This window comes from Salvelinus sp. IW2-2015, linkage group LG33, assembly GCF_002910315.2.
Source record: "Salvelinus sp. IW2-2015 linkage group LG33, ASM291031v2, whole genome shotgun sequence".
Classification (NCBI taxonomy): Eukaryota; Metazoa; Chordata; class Actinopteri; order Salmoniformes; family Salmonidae; genus Salvelinus; species Salvelinus sp. IW2-2015.
This window is the reverse complement of record NC_036872.1, coordinates 23964409-23990162: the sequence shown is the minus strand read 5'-3', so window position 1 is coordinate 23990162 and position 25754 is coordinate 23964409. Positions and strand designations below refer to the sequence as shown.

The window sequence follows — 25754 nt, the reverse complement described above, 5'->3', positions numbered from 1 at the left end:
ACCTTTCTCAATCTCTCTACCTCTCTCCGTCACCCTCTCACTAACCCCCTTTTTTACTATTGGGTGCTGTGGTGTGTGCACAATTGTTTATTTGAAACAAGTAGGTGATTGTTTTGTCTCAACATGACGTGACGTAATCAATGGACTTGCCCCTATTCATGTACTCGAAAGAAGGAGCTTAAAAGGGACAAGTGCTGTACCATGGTTGAAAAAGAGTCAAGCGTGATTTAGCAGTGGATTGTAAGTGCATTGTAAGAGAGAGAGATGGCAAAGATTGTGAGAGGCAGGAATGAGAAAAGGAGACAAAAGGGCGGCTAGCGGGGTCCAGGGGCATGCCCCCACAGTTTTTGTATTTTTATTCGGAGGACTCCTGGGAGGCTTAGGACTACAACCAGGGTGGAATTAAAATAAAATAAAATCACACGTCAGGTGTATTCAGGATGCCCTTGAATGAACATTCAAAACTTGACGACTTGGTTGAAGTACTAAAAGTACAAAATAAGATACTTGAAGCATTTCAATATAGCCTTTTCTCATTTTTATGACATACAAGACTGTCCAGGACATACTTTAGCTTAAAACAAGTAGTTGCACCGGCAAAACTTTGAAGAGGTGGAATAATAGAAGAAGTATGGAGAATTACAGTAGTGTTGTTGCTGACACAAGGACAGTAATTACCCTATATTTTCGCCCATTGTAAGGAATGAGAATTTTTCCAATGACCTACATTAACTATTGTGAAAGACCAAATAAGTTCAACAGATGTGAACAAGTCTGTATTTGTGCTTACTTGAATTACTGTTCATTGAGATATGTTAAATACACCACCAAAAGTTAGGTTTGTTTAATTCAGGTCCCTAGGATTTTTGGGGGGTTTTGAAGCAAATTTCCTGCAATTTTCTGTAGTGTAACATGACTCATGATATCTTTTGTGTAAGCTATTTCATTATAATTTCATATCATATTTCATATAATATGGATAAAGAAAAAGTCTAGAATATTTTCACAAATATTATTTCACTAACAAATATATTTTAACATTTTAATTTATGAGTCATCAAGTATCAATTTATTTAAACATATCATTTGATAGCAACAGTCACACATTAGATTACTTCAGTAAGGATGAGAATAGGATGTTCATGATTTATTGGTAATGCCTTACGCGTGTCTATAAATTCCTGTCTGTCATGTCAACTAATTGAGATGGTGGTTGCCCATAGAGAACGATAGAGGGGTCTAATGGCCAAAATAAGTATTAGCATGGGCAGCGCCATTGGGGGCTTCCACCATTTTAATGTAGTCAACTGGGTGGGACTTCCAACTTCATTGGCTGATCCCTCCTGGTGACCCTTTTGGGCTCATGTCCAACCGGGTCATCAGGAGGGATCAGCCAATTGTAAAGAAGAAAATTGACTACTTCAACTCTCCGAGTTGGGCATCTCCGGCGCGGCCCACGCTTGGATTGCGTCCTACCTGACAGGTCGCTCCTACCAGGTGGCGTGGCGAGAATCTGTCTCCGCACCACGTGCTCTCACCACTGGTGTCCCCCAGGGCTCTGTTCTAGGCCCTCTCCTATTCTCGCTATACACCAAGTCACTTGGCTCTGTCATATCCTCACATGYTCTCTCCTATCATTGCTATGCAGACGACACACAATTAATCTTCTCCTTTCCCCCTTCTGATAACCAGGTGGCGAATCGCATCTCTGCATGTCTGGCAGACATATCAGTGTGGATGACGGATCACCACCTCAAGCTGAACCTCGGCAAGACGGAGCTGCTCTTCCTCCCGGGGAAGGACTGCCCGTTCCATGATCTCGCCATCACGGTTGACAACTCCATTGTGTCCTCCTCCCAGAGTGCTAAGAACCTTGGCGTGATCCTGGACAACACCCTGTCGTTCTCAACTAACATCAAGGCGGTGACCCGTTCCTGTAGGTTCATGCTCTACAACATTCGCAGAGTACGACCCTGCCTCACACAGGAAGCGGCGCAGGTCCTAATCCAGGCACTTGTCATCTCCCGTCTGGATTACTGCAACTCGCTGTTGGCTGGGCTCCCTGCCTGTGCCATTAAACCCCTACAACTCATCCAGAACGCCGCAGCCCGTCTGGTGTTCAACCTTCCCAAGTTCTCTCACGTCACTCCGCTCCTCCGCTCTCTCCACTGGCTTCCAGTTGAAGCTCGCATCCGCTACAAGACCATGGTGCTTGCCTACGGAGCTGTGAGGGGAACGGCACCTCCGTACCTTCAGGCTCTGATCAGGCCCTACACCCAAACAAGGGCACTGCGTTCATCCACCTCTGGCCTGCTCGCCTCCCTACCTCTGAGGAAGTACAGTTCCCGCTCAGCCCAGTCAAAACTGTTCGCTGCTCTGGCACCCCAATGGTGGAACAAACTCCCTCACGACGCCAGGTCAGCGGAGTCAATCACCACCTTCCGGAGACACCTGAAACCCCACCTCTTTAAGGAATACCAAGGATAGGATAAAGAAACCCTCCTAACCCCCCCCCCCCCCCTTAAAAGAGTTAGATGCACTATTGTAAAGTGGTTGTTCCACTGGATATCATAAGGTGAATGCACCAATTTGTAAGTCGCTCTGGATAAGAGCGTCTGCTAAATGACTTAAATGTAAATGTAAAAAATGTAGATAGCCTCAATGGCGCTGCACATGTTGTCACAGACGCTATAATGGTGCAGATACAAACATGAGTCCTATGTCTTTCTCTATGTGGTTGCTTGACCCAGAATAAAAGGCCTTTTCTCAATTGAATTTGCTCAACTCCTGCGTACTCTCTCCTCCGTCATCTCTGGCCTCCTTTTGAAAAAGGTCAAAAGTAATCAAGGAGAGGCGGCGAGAAGAGGGAAAGTGGACAAAAATGTGGCTGTATGAAATAAGACTCTTCTTCTCCAATTGCGTGTCATCAGGCAAATTACATTTACAGGATGTAATCCCAAAAGAAATACAWAAAGTGATACAAACAAATGAAGCTAGTTGTCCAATACATTTTATAGATAAAAGGATAAGTAGCATGTTGTTTTTAAACYTTTGCATTCCTTTGAGAAAACAATAGCTGATTCAAATGGGGGTGTGGCAGATTCCAATACTCTTCTGCAAAGAACTCAGGTAGGATACACTTGTGCTTCCTCGCCTAAAGGAGGCTATCGAGGAGGTGAGGACTGTCGTCCGTTTGCCTACTAACATAGATTTGGATATAATGACGAGATACCTGTCTCCACCCTAACATGGGGATTTGTTGTCCACAGAGCGGAACGGCGGGCTGTCAAGCTGCCGCCTATTCCTCTCTTTGGATTGGTGGATACAGCTCAATATTTTTATACATTTTAAAATATTTGATGAGGGGTGTTGACGTCAACCGCCTGTATTCAACGGATAGAGATGCTATGCTAATAGATACATGTCATGAATATGCATAGCCATCTCGAGACAACTCTGATAAAGTGTTTTTTCTCAAAGTTTCCAGGATGTCACGTTTCCTACTTATATCAGTACACTCGTAACAATCTAAGCATTATTAAACTTCTATCCTAATCAAATAAACCACACGTAGCAATTGACTTCCATACAAAAACTCCTGCTTGGTGAGCAAAAGAAACAAAACTACCCTACCAACTGGAGAACACAGATTTTTGGCCAGTTGTCCCTATCGCTTCGCTTCTTCCTCTCTGCTACTAACGAATTGACAGTGACATTCTCCTCGGCCACTCATCTGTTTCCAGGTCACGGAGGAGAGAGGACGGAGGACTGACTTTTTCCCAAATGAGAAAAGGCCAGTGCCACGTCCTGCTGAGCTCCATATGCTGTCTCGTCATGTGTCCAAGTTTTATCTTTCATATAAACTGATGTTGGACTTCGAACTCTCCAAACAGCGTGCTACACTTCCAGTCTTTTTTACTCCTCGACATTAGGTCATAACTCAGCCTCTGAATGTCATAGATATGAAACAAAGATATCCACATGTGCATCGTGTCTTGTTTTGGAATGTTCAGCAAGTTTTTAGCCTAACGCATCGCAGAGTAAAGCGTTGTTAGGCCTATAGATTGCTTAATATAATCGGGATCCATTTTTCCCCTTAAAATGTTTAACTGACAAGGGATTTCCTTTTTGACCCTTTTCTATGGCATATCCAACATATCCTTTAATTTTAGCACTGCTTTATTGTCGTGTCTACAGTGCATTCGGGAAAGTATTCAGGCCCCTTGAATTAAAAAAAAATGTATTAAATTATTATTTTTCTAGATCAAGCTACTACTTTGTTATTATACCCCAAAATGACAAAGCACGGGTTTTAAGAAATTTGGCAAATATATAATTTATTTTAAACAAATATTTACCTTATTTACATAAGTATTCAGACCCTTTGCTATGAGACTCGAAATTGAGCTCAGGTGCATCCTGTTTCCATTGATCATCCTTGGGATGTTTCTACAACTTGATTGGTGTCCACCTGTGGTAAATTCAATTGATTGGACATGATTTGGATAGGCTGTCACGACTTCCGCCGAAGTTGGTCCCTCTCCTAGTTCGGGCGGCGTTCGGCAGTCGACGTCACCGGTCTTCTAGCCATCGCCGCTCCACCTTTCATTTTTCCACACACCTGGTTTACATCTCATGATTACTATGTGTATTTAGCCCTCTGTTCCCTCCATGTCTGTGTGGGGTATTGTTTATTGTCTAGGTTGGCACGCTTCCGGCTGGGGTGCGCCGGGTTTTATTTGTACCCGTGATTTGTGGCAGCCGGTACTTTGTACTTGGTTGTTGTACTTTGTGCTGCCTCACTTGTTCTTTGGGCATTTGTTTTTGTGACGCGGTTGCGTTCTGTTCTTACTATTGCCTCAGTAAAGTGCTTCTTTGTTCACTCATCTCTGCTCTCCTGCGCTTGACTTCCATGCACCAGCTACACCCACCGCTTGACATAGGCACACACCTGCCGACAGTTGAAGTCGGAAGTTTACATACACCTTAGCCAAATACATTTAAACACAATTTTTCACAATTCCTGACATTTAATCCTAGTAAACATTCCTTGTTTTAGGTCAGATAGGATCACCACTTTATTTAAGAATGTAAGAATGTGAAATGTCAGAATAATAGTAGAGAGAATGATTTATTTCAGCTTTTATTTCTTTCATCACATTCCCAGTGGGTCAGAAGTTTACATACACTCAATTAGTATTTGGTAGCAATGCTTTTAAATTGTTTAACTTGGGTCAAATGTTTCGGGTAGCCTTCCACAAGCTTCCCACAACAAGTTGGGTGAATTTTGGCCCATTCCTCCTGACAGAGTTGGTGTAACTGAGTCAGGTTTGTAGGCCTCCTTGCTCGCACACACTTTTTCAGTTCTGCCCACAAATATAAGCTTGAGGTCAGGACTTTGTGATGGCCACTCCAATACCTTGACTTTGTTGTCCTTAAGCCATTACGCCACAACTTTGGAAGAATGCTTGGGGTCATTGTCCATTTGGAAGACCCATTTGCGACCAAGCTTTAACTTCCTGACTGATGTCCTGAGATGTTGCTTCAATATATCCACATTATTTTCGTCCCTCATGATGCCATCTATTTTGTGAAGTGCACCAGTCCCTCCTGCAGCAAAGCACTCTCACAACATGATGCTGCCACCCCCGTGCGTCACGGTTGGGATGGTGTTCTTTGGCTTGCAAGCCTCCCCCTTTTTCCTCCAAACATAACGATGGTCATTATGGCCAAACAGCTCTATTTTTGTTTCATCAAACCAGAGGACATTTCTCCAAAAACTACGATCTTTGTCCCCACGTGCGTTGCAAACTGTAGTCTGGCTTTTTTTATGGCAGTTTTGGAGCAGTGGCTTCTTCCTTGCTGAGCTGCCTTTCAGGTTATGTCGATATACGACTCGTTATACTGTAGATATAGATACTTTTGTACCTGTTTCCTCCAGCATGTTCACAAGGTCCTTTGCTGTTGTTTTTTTCTGAGGTCTTGGCTGATGGATTTAGATTTTCCCATGATGTCAAGCAAAGAGGCACTGATTTTGAAGGTAGGCCTGGAAATACATCCACGGGTACACCTCCAATTGACTCAAATTATGTCAATTAGCTTACCAGAAGCTTCTAAAGCCATTACATAATTTTCTGGAATTTCCTAAGCTGTTTAAAGGCACAGTCAACTTACTGTATCTAAACATCTGACCCACTGGAATTGTGATACAGTGAAATAATCTGTCTGTAAACGGTTGTTTAAAAAATTACTTCTGTCATGCACAAAGAAGATGTCCTAACTGACTTGCCAAAACTATAGTTTGTTAACAAGAAATTTGTGGAGTGGTTGAAAAACTAGTTTTAATGACTSCAATCTAAGTGTATGTAAACTTCCGACTTCAACTTTATATAAGGTCCAGTTGAGAGTGCATGTCAGAGCAAAAACCAAGCCATCAGGTCGAAGGAATTGTTCGTAGAGCTCCGAAACAGGGTTGTTGAGGCACAGATCTGGGGAAGGGTACCAAAAATGTCTGCACCATTGAAGGTTCGCAAGAACACAGTGGCCTCCATCATTCTTAAATGGAAGAAGCTTGGAACCACCAAGACTCTTCCTAGAGCTGGCCGCCCGGCCAAACTGAGCAATCGGGGGAGAAGGGCCTTGGTCAGGTGGGTGTCCAAGAACCTGATGGTCACTCTGACAGAGCTCCAGAGTTCCACTGTGGAGATGGGAGAACCTTCCAGAAGGACAACCATCTCTGCAGCACTCCACCATCAGGCCTTTATGGTGGAGTGGCCAGATGGAAACCACTCCTCAGTGAAAGGCACATGACAGTCCGCTTGGAGTTTGCTGAAAGGCACCGAAAGACCCTCAGACCATGAGAAGCAAGATTCTCTGGTCTGACGAAACCAAGATTGAACTCTTTGGCCTGAATGCCAAGTGTCACGTCTGGAGAAAACCTGTCACCATCTCTACGGTGAAGCACGATGATGGCAGCATCATGCTGGGGGGGATCTTTTTCAGAGGCAGGGACTGGGAGAGTAGTCAAGATCGAGGGAAAGACGAACGGAGCATTGTACAGAGGGATCCTTGATGAAAGCCTGCTCCAGAGAGCTCAGGACCTCAGGCTGGGGCAAAGGTTCACCTTTCAACAGGACAACGACCCTAAGCACACAGCCAAGACAAGGCACGAGTGGCTTCGGGACAAGTCTCTGAATGTCCTTGAGTGGCCCAGCCAGAGCCAGACTTGAACCCGATGAAAAATGTATTTTACAATAAGGCTGTATCATAACAAAATGTGGAAAAAGTCAAAGGATCTGAATACTTTCCGAATGCACTGTAGAATGATGCACTGTATAATGATGAGATTTTTTATTTTACCTTTGTTTAACTAGGCAAGTCAGTTAAGAACAAATTCTGATTTTCAATGACYGCCTAGGAACAGTGGGTTAACTGCCTGTTCAGGGGCAGAACGACAGATTTGTACCTTGTCAGCTTGGGGATTTGAACTTGCAACCTTTCGGTTACTAGTCCAACYCTCTAACCACTAGGCTACACTGCCGCCCCAGATGGTCTTGTCTCTGCCCTAACAATAGGAGTCGTTGTCGCAAAAGGGGAAAGTTAGGAGGCGGCGAGATCAGATGAGAACAACAGACAGACACAACTCTGATATAAAATTGTTGCCAAGAAGCCACCGCACCCACTTATATCAGTACTAAATATTACAACATTTCTATTCAATCAAATAAGCCTCACTTAGCAAATTAGCAATCACATTTTTTGTTGACCAAATCCAACACGGTCATAGACACAGAGGGATCCATATGAAAAAACACAACCAAACCAAGCCACACTGCTTAACCCAGAAGCCAGCCACACCAATGTGTCAGAGGAAACACTGTACACCTGGCGACCGTGCATGCGCCCGGCCCGCCACAGGAGTCGCTAGAGCACGATGGGACAAGGACATCCTTGCCGGCCAAACCCTCCCGACGCTGGGACAATTGTGCTCCGCCCCATGGGTTTCCCGGTCGCGGCCGGCTGCGACAGAGCTGGAACTCGAACCAGGATCTCTAGTCGCACTGCAATGCAGTGCCTTAGACCACTGCGCCACTCAGGATGCACATAGATGGATATTGATGGGAGTAGAGCCCCTCGCTTCGCCTCTTCCTCTCTGTCCCAGTTAGAGTGCTTCCCTACAGTGTGAGAGCAAAGGCCAGTGCAGGGTGCATCCCACTATTCCAATGAGCTTCCTCTTCTTGTCTCATTTGTTTCCTCTCCTTACAGATTCTGAAGAGACATCCACCATGTTGCTTTCACCTACAGTATACCATGTCGTCTTAGTTTTCAGTTCAGTCTATGTGCAGATAAAGGAGAGAAGATGAGGAGAGGAGGTAACTTTAGACTATTGAGGAGCAGCCCAATCTGCCTGGTCTCAGAAGTAAAGTGCGCTCTTTCTTATACTGTATAGGGCCATAACATTTTACTGATTCAACATTTTGCTGGGGAAGAATTTAATATTAACATTTAATGTTTTTTTGCGACAGACAGGCAACAGGAAGGCTAGGCTGTGAAAGCAGGTGGCACATACAAGTCAGTGACCAGGTAGTATGCAAATTCTCAGAGGGAAAAAGAGGCACATCAGGACCTTTGCAGCACTGCTGGTCAACCTATCTTGCAAACGAAAATCAAGCATGTTCCGAGTGATAGCATAGATGGGTTTCCAAGCAGCAGTATATTATATATTTTTCAAAATAAGAGTCCCCCTGCAAAGACATTTGGGAATATCGATTCTTTTTCACTCTCGTGCAGTGAAAAACTGTTTTTCACAGCATTGCAACCACCTTTGAAAAAATGTATTGATAATTTTTATTTGTAATATTGTTTATTTTGAAAGTTTACAAAAATACTGGTATGTTGAAAGCTTTTGTGTAGGCTATATTTAATCAAACAAAAAGGTGTAATGTTTTTTTTTCTTCYCTGGATCAGGGATAGTGTACACAGACATTTCAGCTTTACAGCCTTCTTCAATGTGTAGGTACAATTTTATTTTAATTCAAAACAACATTTGCAAAGAACAACCGATGAGCAGCAGGTGCTTCTAATCAGGGTTGCCACTCATCTGCCAATCAGGGATGTGGCTTTTCTSGTCTACCTGTATACAAATTAGACACAAAGAAATACAGAATTAAAGGGTATGGGAGCAGGCATGAAGGGCAACTCATGAATCAACCGCCCAAGGTGTCCGCTCACCTGACTACATCATATCAATTCATGAGATAGCCTACCACTGTGGGTTTTACGCATCAGCCAAGCTTCTGGGAGAGCGTGATGGATCTCTTTCAATTAGGCTATATTTAAAGAAATACACTTTTAATAAAATACACATTTATGTTATTGGAATTACTCAGAGTCTGCAAAACATAAATGGGTCTCTTGTGCTGGGCAACGGGTTTAATACAGAGTACTAGTGACTCCACTCACTGGAATGCTATACACAGGTATATGGGATACTTATTGGCTTGTAGAGATTACTTTTCTACCTGTCTCAGCTAAAGTGGGGTGGGAAATACTCAGTAGTGTCTCTACTAACCAAATATGTGTTTTGGAGGGGGACTGTGTTGTACATACCCAGCAGCACTTCATTCTGACTGCAATTTTGAGAGTATAATCTGTGATTGTGGAGGAGATCATGGGCGAAGAAATTAGCTGAGCTCAATCTGTAGGTCAACCTTTCATTGCCAACTGCTGGAAGATCAATAAAGCGAGATGGGGATACAGGTTTTCGCATTACAGTGGTGACTTTTGACCTTACACGAGAAACATAAAGTACAAGAATATCTGGAATGCAGGTCCAAATTGTTTGTCTACTGAGTTCTGCTGCACATTTACTACATGTGCGTGGTGCTTCTCCCTTTTATGTTTAGAAGTGGAATTGATTTGATCACCATTAGGTTGATCTAGGTTGTTAACAGGTATGCCAGTCCATCATGGTTCATATTGTGTCTTCGTCTCCCGGGTGGCGCAGTGGTCTAGGGCACTGCATCGCAGTGCTAGCTGCGCCACCAGAGTCTCTGGGTTCGCGCCCAGGCTGGGCTGGGTTCGCGCCCAGGCTCTGTTGCAGCCGGCCGCAACCGGGAGATCCGTGGGGTGACGCACAATTGGCATAGCGTCGTCCGGGTTAGGGAGGGTTTGGCCGGTAGGGAGGGTTTGGCCGGTAGGGATATCCTTGTCTCAGTATGTAAAAATGTAATAAAATGTATGCACTCTACTGTAAGTCGCTCTGGATAAGAGCGTCTGCTCTTGGCCGGTAGGGATATCCTTGTCTCAGTATGTAAAAAATTTAATAAAATGTATGCACTCTACTGTAAGTCGCTCTGGATAAGAGCGTCTGCTAAATGACTAAAATGTAAATGTAAAAWWWTTTTATATTGTATTTCACACTGGAAACAAACAAAGCAAGGTATTAAAGTGTGTTGTATTTACAACTGATATTCAACACAACAGTACAATCATTAATGGTTTTGGAATTATTATAACATGCAGGACTAAATGCATGTCTACAACACAGTGCTCCTCCAAAACTAACCATATTTAGTTAGTAGAGACTACTGAGCATTTTCCACTCCACTTTAGCTGAGACAGGTAGAACAGTTCTCTACAAGCCAATATGTATCACATGTACAGTCTATTACAGTGTTTTGCATTAGGCACTATAGAGGGGGCGGAGTGAAAAGCCAGCAGCAGGCCGTGTGACACAGTCCCCCTTCAAAACGAACCATATTTGGTTAGTAGAGACCCCACTGAATATTTTCCACCCCACTTTAGCTGAGACAGGTAGAAATGTTCTCTCCAATATTCTCAATATACCTGCGTCAACATTGTATTTTTTCATTATTGGTCTTAAGGAATATATTTTTAAACCATATTTTGTATTTGTTTTCATAAATTACTTATTGTATTTTCTTATTGGCACAATGAAAGTGGCAACTGATTAAAATTCCATATCATTTGAATTAGTTATCCACATTGCAATGTTTTGAAAAGCAGCCTTTTATTTTGAAGGTTTTCTCATTACCATATCAATTTGACTTCATCGTTTGTGCTGCTGGCAGAATACTAGTGTGCTGGCCTACCTGTTCACACTCTCTTCTGTATCCCTTGTCCCTCTCTTTCTCTATAGCCTATTTGCATGTGAGGCCAGCAACAAATTAATTTCCTCATGATTTGAGAAGAGAGAGACACCTGAATCATGACAATGGTAATGTACAGTTTGAATTTTTTTACCTTCTCAAAAGAATCAGACAGTAATGGAGCATATACACTTTTCTATTCGTATAGAGACTTCTCACTTCGTGTTGATAAAAGGAAGTTGCACCTAGGCCTATTTGCCTATAACAGGGTTTCTCAAACTCGGTCCTAGGGACCCCAAGGGGTGCACATTTAGTTTTTTTGCCCTAGCATAACACAGCTGATTCAAATAATCATCTCATCATCAAGCTTTGATAATTCGAATCAGCTGTGTAATATTAGGGCAAAAAACAAAACGTGCACCTGTCAGCTGTGTAGTGTTAGGGCAAAAACCAAAACGTGCACCGAGTTTAGGAAATGCTGGTCTATAACGTTACATCTTCTGATCTTGTTCGCAAGCTATTGGAAATACTGTAGTAGGCCTGCTACCTTCATTACAGTATGGAAGACTGTGATTATTGTTATAATGATTCGTCATACTTTTATAAAGGCAGCGTGGACTTTCAACTTTTCGTACAGTGGCTTTATTGTTGATAAGTGTTCCCAGTTATTGCGTTCAACCACTGTCTACACAAGTTCCCAATATAAACACCAACACAGTGTAATGCCTATTGGATTATGTTAAGGAATGTTTCATAAAAAATAATTCCCTAAATTAAAGGGTTCCATAGCAACATGTCCATGTGCATCAATTGTTGTTATTTCCGTGTGTGTTAATGATGTATTTGTTATTAAATCATGATAGTGCAGTGATTGAAAGGGAAGTTGAAGCATGGCTTGGTACGTGCCACTGCCAATAATGTCTAATTTCCTTTCTGTACACTCGTTCACTAGGATACTTCCCACACTTTTAAAAGCCTAGGATTGGTGTGCATGGGCTAGAGAGATTCCACTATATTTCTAATATTAGTCATTTTCTTTTAAATCATTGAAGGGAAGTGAACAAATGCACATGGAGAGCCACAACCACCTGACCTGTTCCATAAAGGTCCAGACCTCTTGGAAGTGGTCGTAGTAGCTATGCACACATACTAGGAAGATATCCATGATAGCTTATGGTTATGCTTGTACAATAGTAATGCGCCATGATGTGAAATAGACTAAGAGAAATCTCAAGAAAGAGATACCCAATACATGTATGGCTGTACCATTGCACTTTAACCAGGTGTTGACAGGACCAGACACCACTGTCCCTGTTTGCATCAGATAAGGTTCACAGTCACAAGGTCATTTCCCTTTTCCTCCTGCGGCTTATGGTTTCCCAGGGTCCGTAACAATGTCCTTCTTTTTGGTGACTACTCACCCTGGCTTAGAGGTATGGTTTTCATACCTCAGATGTGGTCTAAAGTCAAGCCAAGCTCATTATTGAACACATTGCCTGCTCCCTCCCTTTGTAGTGCACTTGTAGTGAACTTTTGACCAGGGCCCAATATATAGGGCACAGGGTGCCATTTTATTTGGGACACAACACCCTCTGTTTTGTAGATTTCATTGTAGATATTATTAAAATCTGCAACCTCGATCCCTAAAGAATGGGAAATATTGGCAGCATCTTTATGGGATTGAAACCTACAGTACATATCTCTCCTAATGCAGATAGTAAAGATCCCAACAAGATATGAGGTCTTGTGTGTATTGTTGTCTTGTTAAAGTCAGTTTGACTTTGGACCACATGACGTATGGAAACATCTGACAAAGTTTGAATATGGGGTGAGCTATAAACCTTTTTAAAGAAGTTGGCTGTTCTTATATTAGACTGCGGGTGTTTCAGACTGCGTGAAAAGCAAGAGGTTGCTATTTGAAAGAGCTTCCACAGATACTGTTGGTTGGATAAGGAACATGCATTCTGAAATGACAGATTTAGATTCCTTGGACACAAACAATAACAAAGTAAGGATTCCTCAGCTTACTTGCTGTGCTTTTCTATATTTGGCCATCGACATGTTTCAGTGACTCTTGCTAATAACCAACTACTACTTCTAAGGTAGAAAAAACACACATTTTTAAATTAACTCGTTCAACACTAAACGTGACATGCTAATGATTTAAGACAATGTGGCAGGACTTAAATATGTTAAAGATGGAGCCTAGGACTGTAATAATTGGGGAAATTATATTCAAGGTTTTGTCGACCTGAGGCATACATATCAGTCATGATATCTTCCTTTACACTGAATACACAAACCTTCACCTTGCTAACCATAATGCCAAAGAATCCCTGAAGTCTATCAAATGTTCATTGATTGATTACTTGAAATTGATTGATTGACAATGACACACTGTTTTTAAGAATTAGGATACTGTAGAACAGAAAAGACCATGTTATGGGGGGTGGCTTTGTTCATTAACGATGTTCACGCACAGGAAATCTAAATATTAAACAGATGAATCAACTCAAACTGTGCTTCTCTTGCCATTTCTCTATTCTCCCAGTCTCATTCTCCCCTGTCCCTCCCCCTCTCTCTATTTTTGTGATAATTTACATCAATCCTTCTCCTCTCTGACCAGCCCTGCTGAGAATCAGCCTTGTGGGAAAACACAGCCAAGTTCACTTCCTGATTTTAGTCACCTGTTTTTATCTCTGTTTCATCATAGGTACAGTGTGCCTCCCTTAACCTCCCCTCCCAGATACAACAATGTGTGTGGCTTCACTAGATAATTTGTTAAATTGTGTAAATAGTTTATTTCTGCATGCAAGACTAGTGTATAAGAAATATACACAACCATTCATACGTTTGGGGTCACTTAGAAATGTCCTTGTTTTTGAAAGAAAAGCAACTTTTTTTGCTCTTTTTAAAATGATAAACTTGGATTAGCTAACATAACGTGCCATTGGAACACAGGAGTGATGGTTGCTGATAACGCCTATGTAGATATTCCATTAAAAAATCAGTAGTTTCCAGCTACTATAGTCATTTACAACATTAACAATGTCTACACTGTATTTCTGATCAATTTTATGTTATTTTAAGGGACAAAAAATGTGCTTTTTTTTCAAAAACAAGGACATTTCTAAATGACCCCAAACCCTCAAAAGAATGGTAGTGTTTATTTTTAATTTGGGGAATTTTCAATTATCAATATTCCCCTGTTGTAGTTTGTGATAGTTTAAGTCTTCATCAAAGTTGTTTTCATTTATTGTGACCTGAGGTCTTGTCTTTTGATTAAAACGCTGTTGCCTGGCTTAGTGACCTTCGGTACTTAAAGCAGTCATTGACGCAGCCTGTGTAATAGGTCTGATAGCGAGGCTGACGGGAGAGGGTTAACTACATGTAAATGTCTGGGATGGCCTAGACATACAGTATAACTGAGGGTGCCCTTTATTGTATAGTGTCACACAAACGGTTTGAAAAGGTTAGTGTTTAGATCCTGTGTGTGTGTGAGAGAGATTTTAGTCCTTCTGTTTTCTTTTCTTTTTCAGAGTTTCTTTGGAAAATTCAAGAACCTGTAAGTAGCCTACAGTGTAGATAAACGTTTTGTTCGTCAGTCTTATATGCCTTCCTCTGACCAGAAATGTAAGCCACTGACATGACACCACACGCAAGTAACATTTCTCTTTTTCATTACAGACACAGTGGGCCTCCCAACTCCACCCAAAAGGATAGGTGAGCCTTCAGGAAATCCCCTTATTATGCTATTGGAATATATGGTTCCTCTTTATGGAAAGTTATAGTGTGAAGTGCTTATTCTGCTCGTCTCTCTCTCTCTCTCTCTCTCTCTCTCTCTCTCTCTCTCTCTCTCTCTCTCTCTCTCTCTCTCTCTCTCTCTCTCTCTCTCTCTCTCTCTCTCTCTCTCGCTCTCTCTCTCTCTCGCTCTCTCGCTCTCTCGCTCTCTCGCTCTCTCCTCTCTCTATTTCTTTGTTTCAGAGAAAATACGGGGTATGGTGGGTGGCCAGAAGATGAGTTTGTAAGTAGGAGAATACACAACACACACACACACTTTTGTTTTACTATCCTTGTGGGGATCACACAATTGATTCCCATGCAGAATTCTATTTTCCCTAACCCATAACTCCTAAACCTAACCCTAATTGGAACCCTAACCCTAAAATAGCCTTTTCCCACAGTGACTGGCGAAATGTCACACACACGACAGATACACCAATGGATATTTTGTTGTGAGAGGTCCTGTGTAGTCATCTTGGTGTGTTTGTGTGTGGATGACAGGATGAAGAGGATGGGGACACATATGAGGCACCCCCCTGTGAGAGACCCGCCATGAAGGTTCCTTCCAGACATGTGGAGGAGAATGTCTATTTGGGTAACCACCACTGTAGAATATCATTCTCATTTGAGATCCGCTAATCTGACTTTCATGTAAATCATGCATTCGTGCCAATTGGAGATTTGCTTGAAAACTTAAGTTTGGTGCGTGGATCTCCAATTTAGATTTTATCCCTGTATCTATTGTATTGAGGTGTGCATTTATGTGTAAACTTTTTCAGAGGGACTATAGCTCTTGGCTTTGTAGAACAGGACGTAGCGCTCTGATTGGCTGTTTTTGGGTTCCACAGAGAGGACGTCAGAGCGGTCCAATCCTGTTCTCCCCAAAAGGCAGGCAGCTCCACCCCCAAGGCCAACCAAGATGGCGCCCATGGGCAAAGCATTGGTAAACTATCAGAGTAGCACTGCCCATATCTATTTTTCACTTTAGCCTGTGTGCCTACCTCTCTGTGTGCATTATTTTAGTGTTATTTAATGTCGTCTTTCCCCTTTATAGAAACAGCAGCCTCACCCTGAGGAGTTCTACATTGACCCCAACACCAAGAAACGTGAGACTTCCCGCTCTATCATCCCCCCTCTCTTTCCTCCGCTCTCTTATCTTCCTATTCTCCCCTCTCTCTATACTCTTATCCTCCTCTTTCTATCCTCCTATCCTCTGCTCTCTATCCTCCTATCCGCTGCTCTCTACCCTCCCCTCTTAATCCATGACATCCTATTTGATTGTGTATTTTGAATATGAACACATTGTGCCCTATACATAGATGTGAATGTTGATTCATGAAAAGGTGTAACAGTTAGTATAATTCTTGACGCATTTATTGTACAGGAGAATTCCCTCTCTCTCCCTCTCTAGCGCCTGAGGTAGATAGGAAGGAGAAGCCAGGGAAGAGGTCTACTCCTAAGAAGTTTGCCTCTCCCCCACCACCTGCAGAGGAAGGTAAACTCTACAGTCATAAGTCTAGTTCCTACCTGACTAGATACGTTGCATTGCATCTACCAATGGTTGCATGCCACGTTATCAACTATGCAGTCAGTTATCAGATGGCTATAGCACATGATGTGGAGCTGATATGTTAAATACCTATCCAGGTGTTGTAATATCTGGCATCCGTCTGTAATGTATTCAGGCTGAACTTGACCAAAATAATACCCTGGAACCCTGGACTGATATCAGTGTGCTATTACATCAAATGACCACTAGAGGGATGTGTGATACTGCAACTGTTTCTACATCAGCCTCTTTTCTTTCTTCTCTGCAGATGTCTACCTGGATCCTAATGAAGGACAGGTGAGTCCAACACATCATTAACAAACAGCCTCACCCCTAACCCCCTACCTCCAGCCCCAAAGCTTAAGCCTTTGCATCTGCTGTACCCTTTTAACACAGTCACAATGTATACTCCGTATATTCAGTGGTTTCTAATTCAGCCAGAGAGAGGTGATTAATATGTGTGTTGTGTCTCTGTTTCAGGAAGACAGTGATGACCTGTATCTAGAGCCCACAGCGGGTCAGTTACTCCCGTAGGGCCACCCAGTGCATTTATAATGAGGCTTTGACTAGTATGTGTATTGCAGGATTGTAATGTGATTGTATTCGAGACAGTTGGGTGTCCACCCAAAAATGCTGGACATCATGAACACGAATCAGAAATCAAGCGTCGCTTTGAATGACACACACCTGTCTCGATCAGTGAGAGAAGATCTGAAATAGACAATATGCGTACACATTGTTAGATTACCTCATGGAGCATTTATTTAATTTAATAACAGAGCATTTTCTAAATTCAAACGTTTCACCTACAACTAGCGATGAGAGTGGAGAAGACACAGGTAACTTCCAAGTTAGAGAACTAAGGAAGTATTGTCATGTAAAGGTTAGTTGAAAAATTGCTGCCGGTGCTTAACACTACCTAAGCTGTGATGTAGATGTAAACATTCACATATCACATTACAATCCTGTAGCTACTGGTTTGATTGGTTGGTTGATTGATTGGTTATAACTTCAGAGAGACTATCTTTTATGAGATAGAGACAGGACATTCATTCCAAATTATACAAGTCAATGGCTTATTTTGAGAAAAAAAGATATACTACTGTCTCTCCTCTATCTCCAGCTTGCCCCCCTGCTCCTCGTGGGCCCATGAGGATGCCCCTCCCACCCAAGACAGCAGCCACCCCTCCCCCCATGCCCATGTGAGTACACCTGTCAAGACATGAGATGACAAATGCTTAAACTATTCATGGTGTAACATAAGTGTATATCTTATCCAGGAGTAAAAAGAAATGGCATTTCTTAATGGTATGGGACACCCAAGCGCACGCACACATTTATTTTTATACTACAAAAATTAGACGGTAGACTACTCTGCTGACACTGACAAACAGATCAATAAAAATGATGTTGTCTGATCCATATAATCGGCCTACGAAAAGGGGAGACGCACATACAATATGACAACCATATAACCTGGAGGAGGAAATTATTGTCCAAAAACAAACAAAAGTGGCACTGGCCCAATGATAAAGACAGTCAATATGCACACTCACTAGGGATGCATAAGGCTGATGTTCTCTGCTGGTGCCAATAAGATAGGCTACTTACTGTTCACTCAATTAAGTTAACAATTTTGATAACTAAAAGACAGATTGGAGTCTTTTCATTGCAAATGGCTATTGCTGTATAGAGATGACAAACAGTTTTTCTGCAATTGTATTTTTTTTTAAATATTGTCATTTGCCTGCCTGGATCTCTGCTTTTCACTGACAGTCGCAACTCAACAATCATCTATTTGGTATTTGCAGCGCCCGCTGCCCAAATTGCGGGCCTTTCCGAGTGTACGAGTGTAGGCTATGCGATTTAACTTTTACCCCTTTTTCTCCCCAATTGGTAGTTAGTCTTGTCCCATCGCTGCAACTCCCCTACAGACTTGGGAGAGGCGAAGGTCGAAAGCCATGCGTCCCCCAAAACACGACCCTGCCAAGCTTTTTGACCTACTGCTCCCTTAACCCAGAAGCCAGCCGCACCAATGTGTCGGAGGAAACACCATCTAGTTGGTGACCCAAGTCACTTTGCAGGCGCCCGGCCTGCCACAAGTAGTCGCTAGAGCGCGATGGGACAAGGAATCCCAGCTGGCCAAACCCTTCACTAACCCGGACGACGCTGGGCCAATTGTGCTCCACCTCATGGGTCTCCCGGTCACGGCCGGCTGTAACACAGCCTTGGATCGAACCCGGGTCTGTAGTGATGCCTCAAACGCTGCAATGCAGTGTCCTAGACCGCTGCACCACTTGGGAGGCCTCAGAAGCAAATGATCCTCTGTAGCCAAATCATGCTTTCTGGTGTAGTAGCTTATTTTTTATTATTTTCTTTCTTTCTGTATAAGGAGTAAGCTAATTAGGATTTATATTTTTTTCTATTCAATTTACTTTAGGGAAAGCTTCCCATAGCCTGGACACACTGCCTATGCCTTTTTAATGTGGTATAAACACAACCAGTCATGATGTTTTCATCTGATTGTCAAACAATCACTTAACAAAGGTGCTTCTGTAGGGTACCCGCGTACATTCGTTCCACTCAGAAAATAATTTAAGCATCCAAACCGCAAGTGTACTGTGCACCCGCAATTTGATGAATGGAAAGAGACATCTGTTATAAAACACCAGTGGTGGAAAAAGTACCCAATTGTCATACTTGAGTAAAAGTAAATATACCTTAATAGAAAATGACAAGTAAAAGTGAGTCACCCAGTAAAAGTCTAAAAGTATTTGATTTTAAATATACTTAAGTATCAAAAGTAAATGTAAATGCTAAAATATACTTAAGTATCAAAAGTATAAATAATTTCAAATTCCTTATTAAGCAAACCAGATGCCACCATTTTCTTTTTTTTATGGATAGCCGGGGGCACGCTCCAACACTCTAGACATAATTTACAAACAAATCATGTGTTTAGTGAGTCCGCCAGATCAGACGCAATAAGGATGACCAGGGATGTTCTCTTATTAAGTGTGTGAATTAGACCATTTTCCTGTCCTGCTGAGCATTCAAAATGTAACGAGTACTGTTGGGTGTCAGGGAAAATGTATGTAGTAAAAAATACATAATTTTGTTTAGCAATGTAGTGAAGTAAGAGTTGTCAAAAATATAAATAGTAAAGTATAGATACTCCAAAAAAACTACTTAAGTAGTACTTTCAAGTATTTTTACTGAAGTACTTTACACCACTGTAAAACACCTACGTGTAGTGTAATGACATTCTGCAGTTGGCATTAGGCTTACAGCATATACACATGTAGCCTGAATTAATGCATCCACTGTTGTCCACGCGCGCCTTGGTCTCGGCCACTCATCTCCACCTTGTCCATGAACATCTCGACCACTCGTCTCTGCTTTGACAAAATGTAAGTGTTCTCAAACCACAACGGAAATTGGAGCGTATACATCCCATTTTCCAGTCAATTCACTAATTTGTTATGCGGCTGACATGCGGTAATGTTAAATAATGATGTAGTAGCCTCTAGTTTTTTGGGAATGCTATGGGCATGCTGTATTAATTGTGATAGGCTCACGTTTTACCAGTACGGCGTACCCCCACTATTTATTTAGATGGGACGTCGTACCAGACCGAACCGCCTTACTTTCACCCCTGTGTATATCCTCACTTCCATTCCGTTTATAGTTATGTAAATGGAAAAATTTGATTGGACTGGGTTAAACTGGCCTTTACACCATCCCAGTTACTAGTACCGTTGTATGTCTTGAGAGAAGCCAGATATGGCCAGATCGCAATTGTAAATGAGAACTTGTTCTCAACTTGCCTATCTGGTTAAATAAAGGTGAAAAAAATATAAATATATTTTAAATATTGTATTTGAGTACTGTTGTTTGACATGCGATATCAGTCCCACCCTTTCTGCCTGTCTCTCTGTAGAAAACCTCCAGTGCCCAGAGCCAAGTCTGTAAGTTTCTCCATGGTTCCCACGTTTTAACACAACACTGGCCTGTTTCACACATTCTCCACTGAACATGTTTTTTAGTGCAGGAGTATAGGCTTAATCTATGCCCATATGTTTGTATTAGTTTAACTTTTTGCTCCATTCCAGAGTTCTCTATTGGTCAATGAGGCAAAGACAGGTACGTGACACACTACCTTCCATCTGCATTGAAAAGAGATCATGTCTGCATCCCAAATGGCCTATTACCTACACGCACTACTTTTGACCAGAGCCCTACATAGGGAACTGGGTGGGTGCCATTTGGAATGCAAGCATCAAAGATGCACTCTCGAACTTTAGCATAATTTAAGCCAATAGTGGAGCTCACGACCCAAAAGTGGTCTCTGTCTTTTGTGTACTATGTCATCCATTTCTTATATGTTACGTCCAAGTTTGTATACCTTTTTAACAATTCGTATTATATGTTACGAATCCAATTTGTACTATATGTTATCAATTTGTTGTGCTTAAGATCCTGGAGTGTATCTTTAAGTGAAAATGCAGAAACGGCTCCATTGCTGTGTTTCTGTGACCACCCCACCCCTAGCTCCTCCCCCTGATATCAGGCGCTCCATGTTCCTTGGCAAATTGCCCCCACCCACCCTGGGCATCAAACCCCCCCTCCCTGCATCACTAAAGGAACCCAAACCAAGGTGAGGCTTGAGAGCACAGCCACGCTCACAGCACCATGCATGTACACGCTGGATGAGACCATGCTACACACAACATGCATGTACACGCTGGATGAGACCATGCTACACACAACATGCATGTACACGCTGGATGAGACCATGCTACACACAAATGCATGTACACGCTGGATGAGCCATGCTACACACAACATGCATGCAACGCTGGATGAGACATGCTACACACAACATGCATGCAACAGCTGGATGAGACATGCTACACACAACATGCATGTACACCGCTGGATGAGACATGCTACACACAACATGCATGTACACGCTGGATGAGACCATGCTACACACAACATGCATGCACTACAGCTGGATGAGACCATGCTACACACAACATGCATGTTACACGCTGGATGAGACATGCTACAACAACATGCATGCACACGCTGGATGAGACCATGCTACACACAACATGCATGTACACGCTGGATGAGACCATGCTACACACAACATGCATGTTTTATGTGTTAAACATGTTTAGCAGGTTGATGCTTTATGAACAGTCAATCTTGTACAAGCAGCAACAATCAAACACACATAGATACCACTTAGTATTGCCTGATAATGATTTCCATTCTGTTTATAGTTATCCATACAGTGTTAACTTTGTGGTCTATAAAGATTATATTTGATAAGTGTGTGTATCTATCATAATGTAAGTCTTTGGATTATAAAGGCCTACTGTTCTTGCGTATAAATAATGTAGCCACTGGACTATATTGCTCATATTATAGTAAGCATGTTGGCTATTGTTGGACTTGGTGTGTTTGTTGCAGCCCTCCTCCCCCTCCTGTTGTACATTCTACTGCAGCAGGTAAGAGCCTGCTGGGAACAGGACCAGTTTTGGGTCACAGCTGAAAGATTGAAATGGGAAGAATGGAAGGATGCCCGGAACTCTGAAATTAAGATCACTTTATTGGTCAATTGCACACAAAGTCCAACAAAGTTACGCTTTTAACCCAAACTGCTCTGAACGACACATACATATACAGGTTTTGGAGAGGTTTGGGGGGCTGCCACACTGGGTGCCTGGGGAGCTGTTGTTGTGGGGGGGGTTAGGTGCCTTGCTCAAGGGCACAACGGCAGGCAATGGCATCTAGGATTTTATACCAGCAACACTCACTTCCCGCCAGATTTTCGTACCCGGGATTCGAACTGGCAACCCTCTGGTTGCTGGCTCACCTCTCTCACCGCTCGGCTCCAACTATGGTTTGCCTATCAGAGTTGTGGGCACCCTTCATTCCTTTAGGTTAGTTTTTTTGCATGAACAAGTTGGAGGTGCATATTGTTTGTTTTTCTATACTTTCATAAACTGGAAGCCATTTTCATTATAACGTGAATTATAACAACATGTTTTAACCCCTGGGTAATCTAGGGTCACTGTGGTTTTCGTCAGTAGTGCTATCCAGTATACTAGTGAACTTGCTTTATTATGAGTAGACTGTAGAGCAATCAACACATTGGTCGACACTAATTTTTATCTGTCAAAGTTTCTCCCCCTGGTATGAAGACGACCATGCAGGTATGCGTCATTCCATCTCATACTGCACCTCTCATATAGTTGTGTAATACAGTGTTAAAGTGCTACAAATGTTGCTGCAATTCTTAGTTGAGTAGTGATATACCTGATGTATGGGCTGCCCTTGGGTAAAGTATCATGACAGATAGGGCAGGGTGTCATAGAGAACTGTGGTGTGTTACAGGAGAAAGAGTGGTTCGCTGGAAACTGCGATAGAAAGACTGCCGAGGACTTCTTACTGCAGATCAACAAGGTGGGGAAACAATAACAAACTGGAGATGAGCATGGACACAGACATACAGTTCTTGGGGTTGGGTTAAATGCGGAAGACACATTTCAGTTGAATGCATTTAGTTGTACAACTGACTAGGTATCCCCCTTTCCTTTTCCTTTCTTGAAGTTCCACAATAACAATGCATGTAGATGTAGAATCTCCAGCTCTGAAGCACACCAGGCGAATCAATATGATTAGTTATACACTAAACAAAAATATATAAACTCAGCATGTAAAGTGTTGGTCCCATGTTTCATGAGCTTAAATAAAATATCAAAGAAATGTTCCATACGCACAAAAATCTTATTTCTCTCAAATGTTTTGCACAAATTTGTTTACATCCCTGTTAGTGAGTATTTCTCCTTTGCCAAGATAATCCATCCACCTGACAGGTGTGGGATATCAACAAGCTGATTAAACAGCATGATCATTACACAGGTGTACCTGTGGGCACAACAAAGTGCCCCATGGTGGGGTTATGGTATGGACAGGCATAAGCTACGGACAATGAACATAATTGCATTTTATCGATGACAATTTGCCTGCATGGAGATACCGTGATGATCTCCTGAGGCCCATTGTCGTGCCCTTCATCCACCTCCATCACCTCATGTTTCAGCATGATAATGCACAGCCCCATGTCGCAAGGATCTGTACACAATTCCTGGAAGCTGAAAATGTCCCAGTTCTTCCATGGCCTGCATACTCACTCGACATGTCTCCCGTTAAGCATGTTTGGGATGCTCTGGATCAACGTGTGTGACAGCGTGTTCCTGCCAATATCCAGCAACTTTGCACAACCATTGAAGAGGAAGGGGACAACATTCCACAGGCCACAATCAACAGCCTGATCAACTCTATGCGAAGATGTCGTGCTGCATGAGGCAAATGTTGGTAACAACAGATACTGACTGGTTTTCTGATCCACGCCTCTACCGGCAGCAAGGTATCTGTGACCAACAGATGCATATCTGTATTCCCAGTCATGTGAAATCCATAGATTAGGGCCTATTGAATTTATTTCAGTTGACACATTTTCTTATATGAGCTGTAACTCAAATTTTGAAATTGTTTCATGTTGCGTTTTTGTTCAGTATAGTTAGTCCGGCATCATTAGTGCATTAGCCTGTCATTAGCCTGTCAAATACATCCACCTGTTTCTCTTTTGTTCTCTCCCCTCTTCTCTCTGTGCTGCTCAGTAGCTGCTGCTGTTTTATGTGTTATAATGCTGCTGGCTATATGAGTGTTTCTGTCTCTGGTCCTTTGTCTTCACTAACACAGCCGACCTGTTTAATTTCACGCTGAAATGGACAAGCAATGATGTGAGAGTAATCTCAGTCATAACTCCCCTTTTATTTGACTGCAGACACACAGGTTTGCAGGGAGGTTCTATCAGACACAGGTTGACAGGAAAGGCACAGGGCAGTGCAGAGGGTAATAAAGTATTCTTCCAGGTGTGTGTGTGTGTGTATAGCTTCTGGGTTTAGCTGACACACACACACACACACACACACACACCATCAGTGAGTCTGAGTCATCTGTGCTGATTCAGAGGTCATGTGGGTTTTGATACTGATATCCACTGTATCTCTCCTCCGCTCCCCTCGTCCCTCACCCTCTTCTCCCTCTCACCTCTCCTACCACTCTCCCTCTTGTAGGACGGGGCATTCCTGATACGTCACAGTTCAGCCCAGAATGCCCGTCAGCCCTACACACTGGCTGTCCTATACAGACAGAAGGTCTATAACATCCCCATCCGCTTTCTGGAGGAGACGCGCGGCTACGCCCTCGGAAAGGAGGGCAAGAAGAATGAGGAGGTGAAGAGGCAGGGGGAAGGAGAGAGAGGGGTAAAAGGGTATGGTGGGATGAGGGGAAAAGACAAGAGGCTGCAGGAGGAAAGGAGGATTTGAAAAAATAATGAAGAGGTCAGGTGAGAGAGGAGATGATAGAGGGAGGATGTGGGAGGAACAGAGGCTGTGTGGAAAAGAGACTAAGGAATGCAACTTAGTATTATACTGTAACCTCTGCATTAACTACTGTAGTAACTCTCTCTCCCTTTCTCTCTCTGTCCCTCGCTACTCCCTCCCTCTCAGTTTTTCTGTAGTCTCCAGGAGATCATCTCTCACCACAAGAATAACCAACTGCTGCTGATCGATAGCAAGAGTCAGGCCAAGCACACCACATATCTCACTCACCCTGCTTGTCCATAAACTACATTACCCATACCCCCCCCCCCCCCACACAATGTCTCACCCACCCAGCCTGACCATAAACTACACTACCCTTAACCCACAAAATGTATCTATACCAGCCCGTCCATAAAGTACATTAAATGCTGCCATTAATAACTAAATACATTTTACAAACTTGGAAATACTACTTTCAATAGTCATATTCCTCACCCACAACATGTCCATTACAACCCCTCTTTTGTTTTGTGATGAAAATGGCTGGAAGTGTATTACAGTATATCTGTGTACTGTATATGTTTGAGTGTTTTAAAGTATGCTGTAATTATGCCTGTATGACCTTAGCAACACTTTTTTAGGGGGGGATTTGATTTGAATACGCTTGCACCTGAATAGAATAGTGAGTAGACTATGAAAATAAATATTCAATACTTCATTCTTGCAGTTTTGTTTCAGTGATGTTGGATTCACTTTTGGGTCCACACCTGTGTTGTGAATACTGTATAAGTGTTGGTCATCTGTATGTTTCTATTTATAATAATATAGACTGAAATGTTCTGACATCCGGTCTGTGTTGTTTCATTCTGTTGCATTTGGAACACCACAGCATGAATAGCATTTTAT

General features: G+C 42.6%; 1 protein-coding gene across 1 annotated transcript; it reads left to right on the top strand.

The window, feature by feature from the left end:
* Positions 1-11087: 11087 nt before the first annotated feature.
* LOC111957417 (B-cell linker protein) lies at positions 11088-25696 on the top strand. Its single transcript, XM_023978231.2, has 19 exons — positions 11088-11239; positions 14651-14676; positions 14799-14834; positions 15096-15135; positions 15396-15489; positions 15743-15837; positions 15949-16000; positions 16306-16389; positions 16712-16740; positions 16924-16960; positions 17567-17645; positions 20384-20411; positions 20556-20586; positions 20995-21100; positions 21925-21962; positions 22639-22670; positions 22852-22920; positions 24600-24758; positions 25035-25696. Exons 1-19 carry the CDS (start codon positions 11231-11233, stop codon positions 25149-25151), a joined length of 1161 nt encoding a protein of 386 aa, XP_023833999.2. The 5' UTR covers positions 11088-11230; the 3' UTR covers positions 25152-25696.
* Positions 25697-25754: the final 58 nt, after the last annotated feature.

Coding starts and splice junctions, on each gene's coding strand:
- LOC111957417 (XM_023978231.2), top strand. Junction 16,001..16,305: donor TGACCCCAACACCAAGAAAC/GTGAGACTTCCC, acceptor CTCCCTCTCTAG/CGCCTGAGGTAGATAGGAAG. Junction 24,759..25,034: donor AGGGCAAGAAGAATGAGGAG/GTGAAGAGGCAG, acceptor CCTCCCTCTCAG/TTTTTCTGTAGTCTCCAGGA.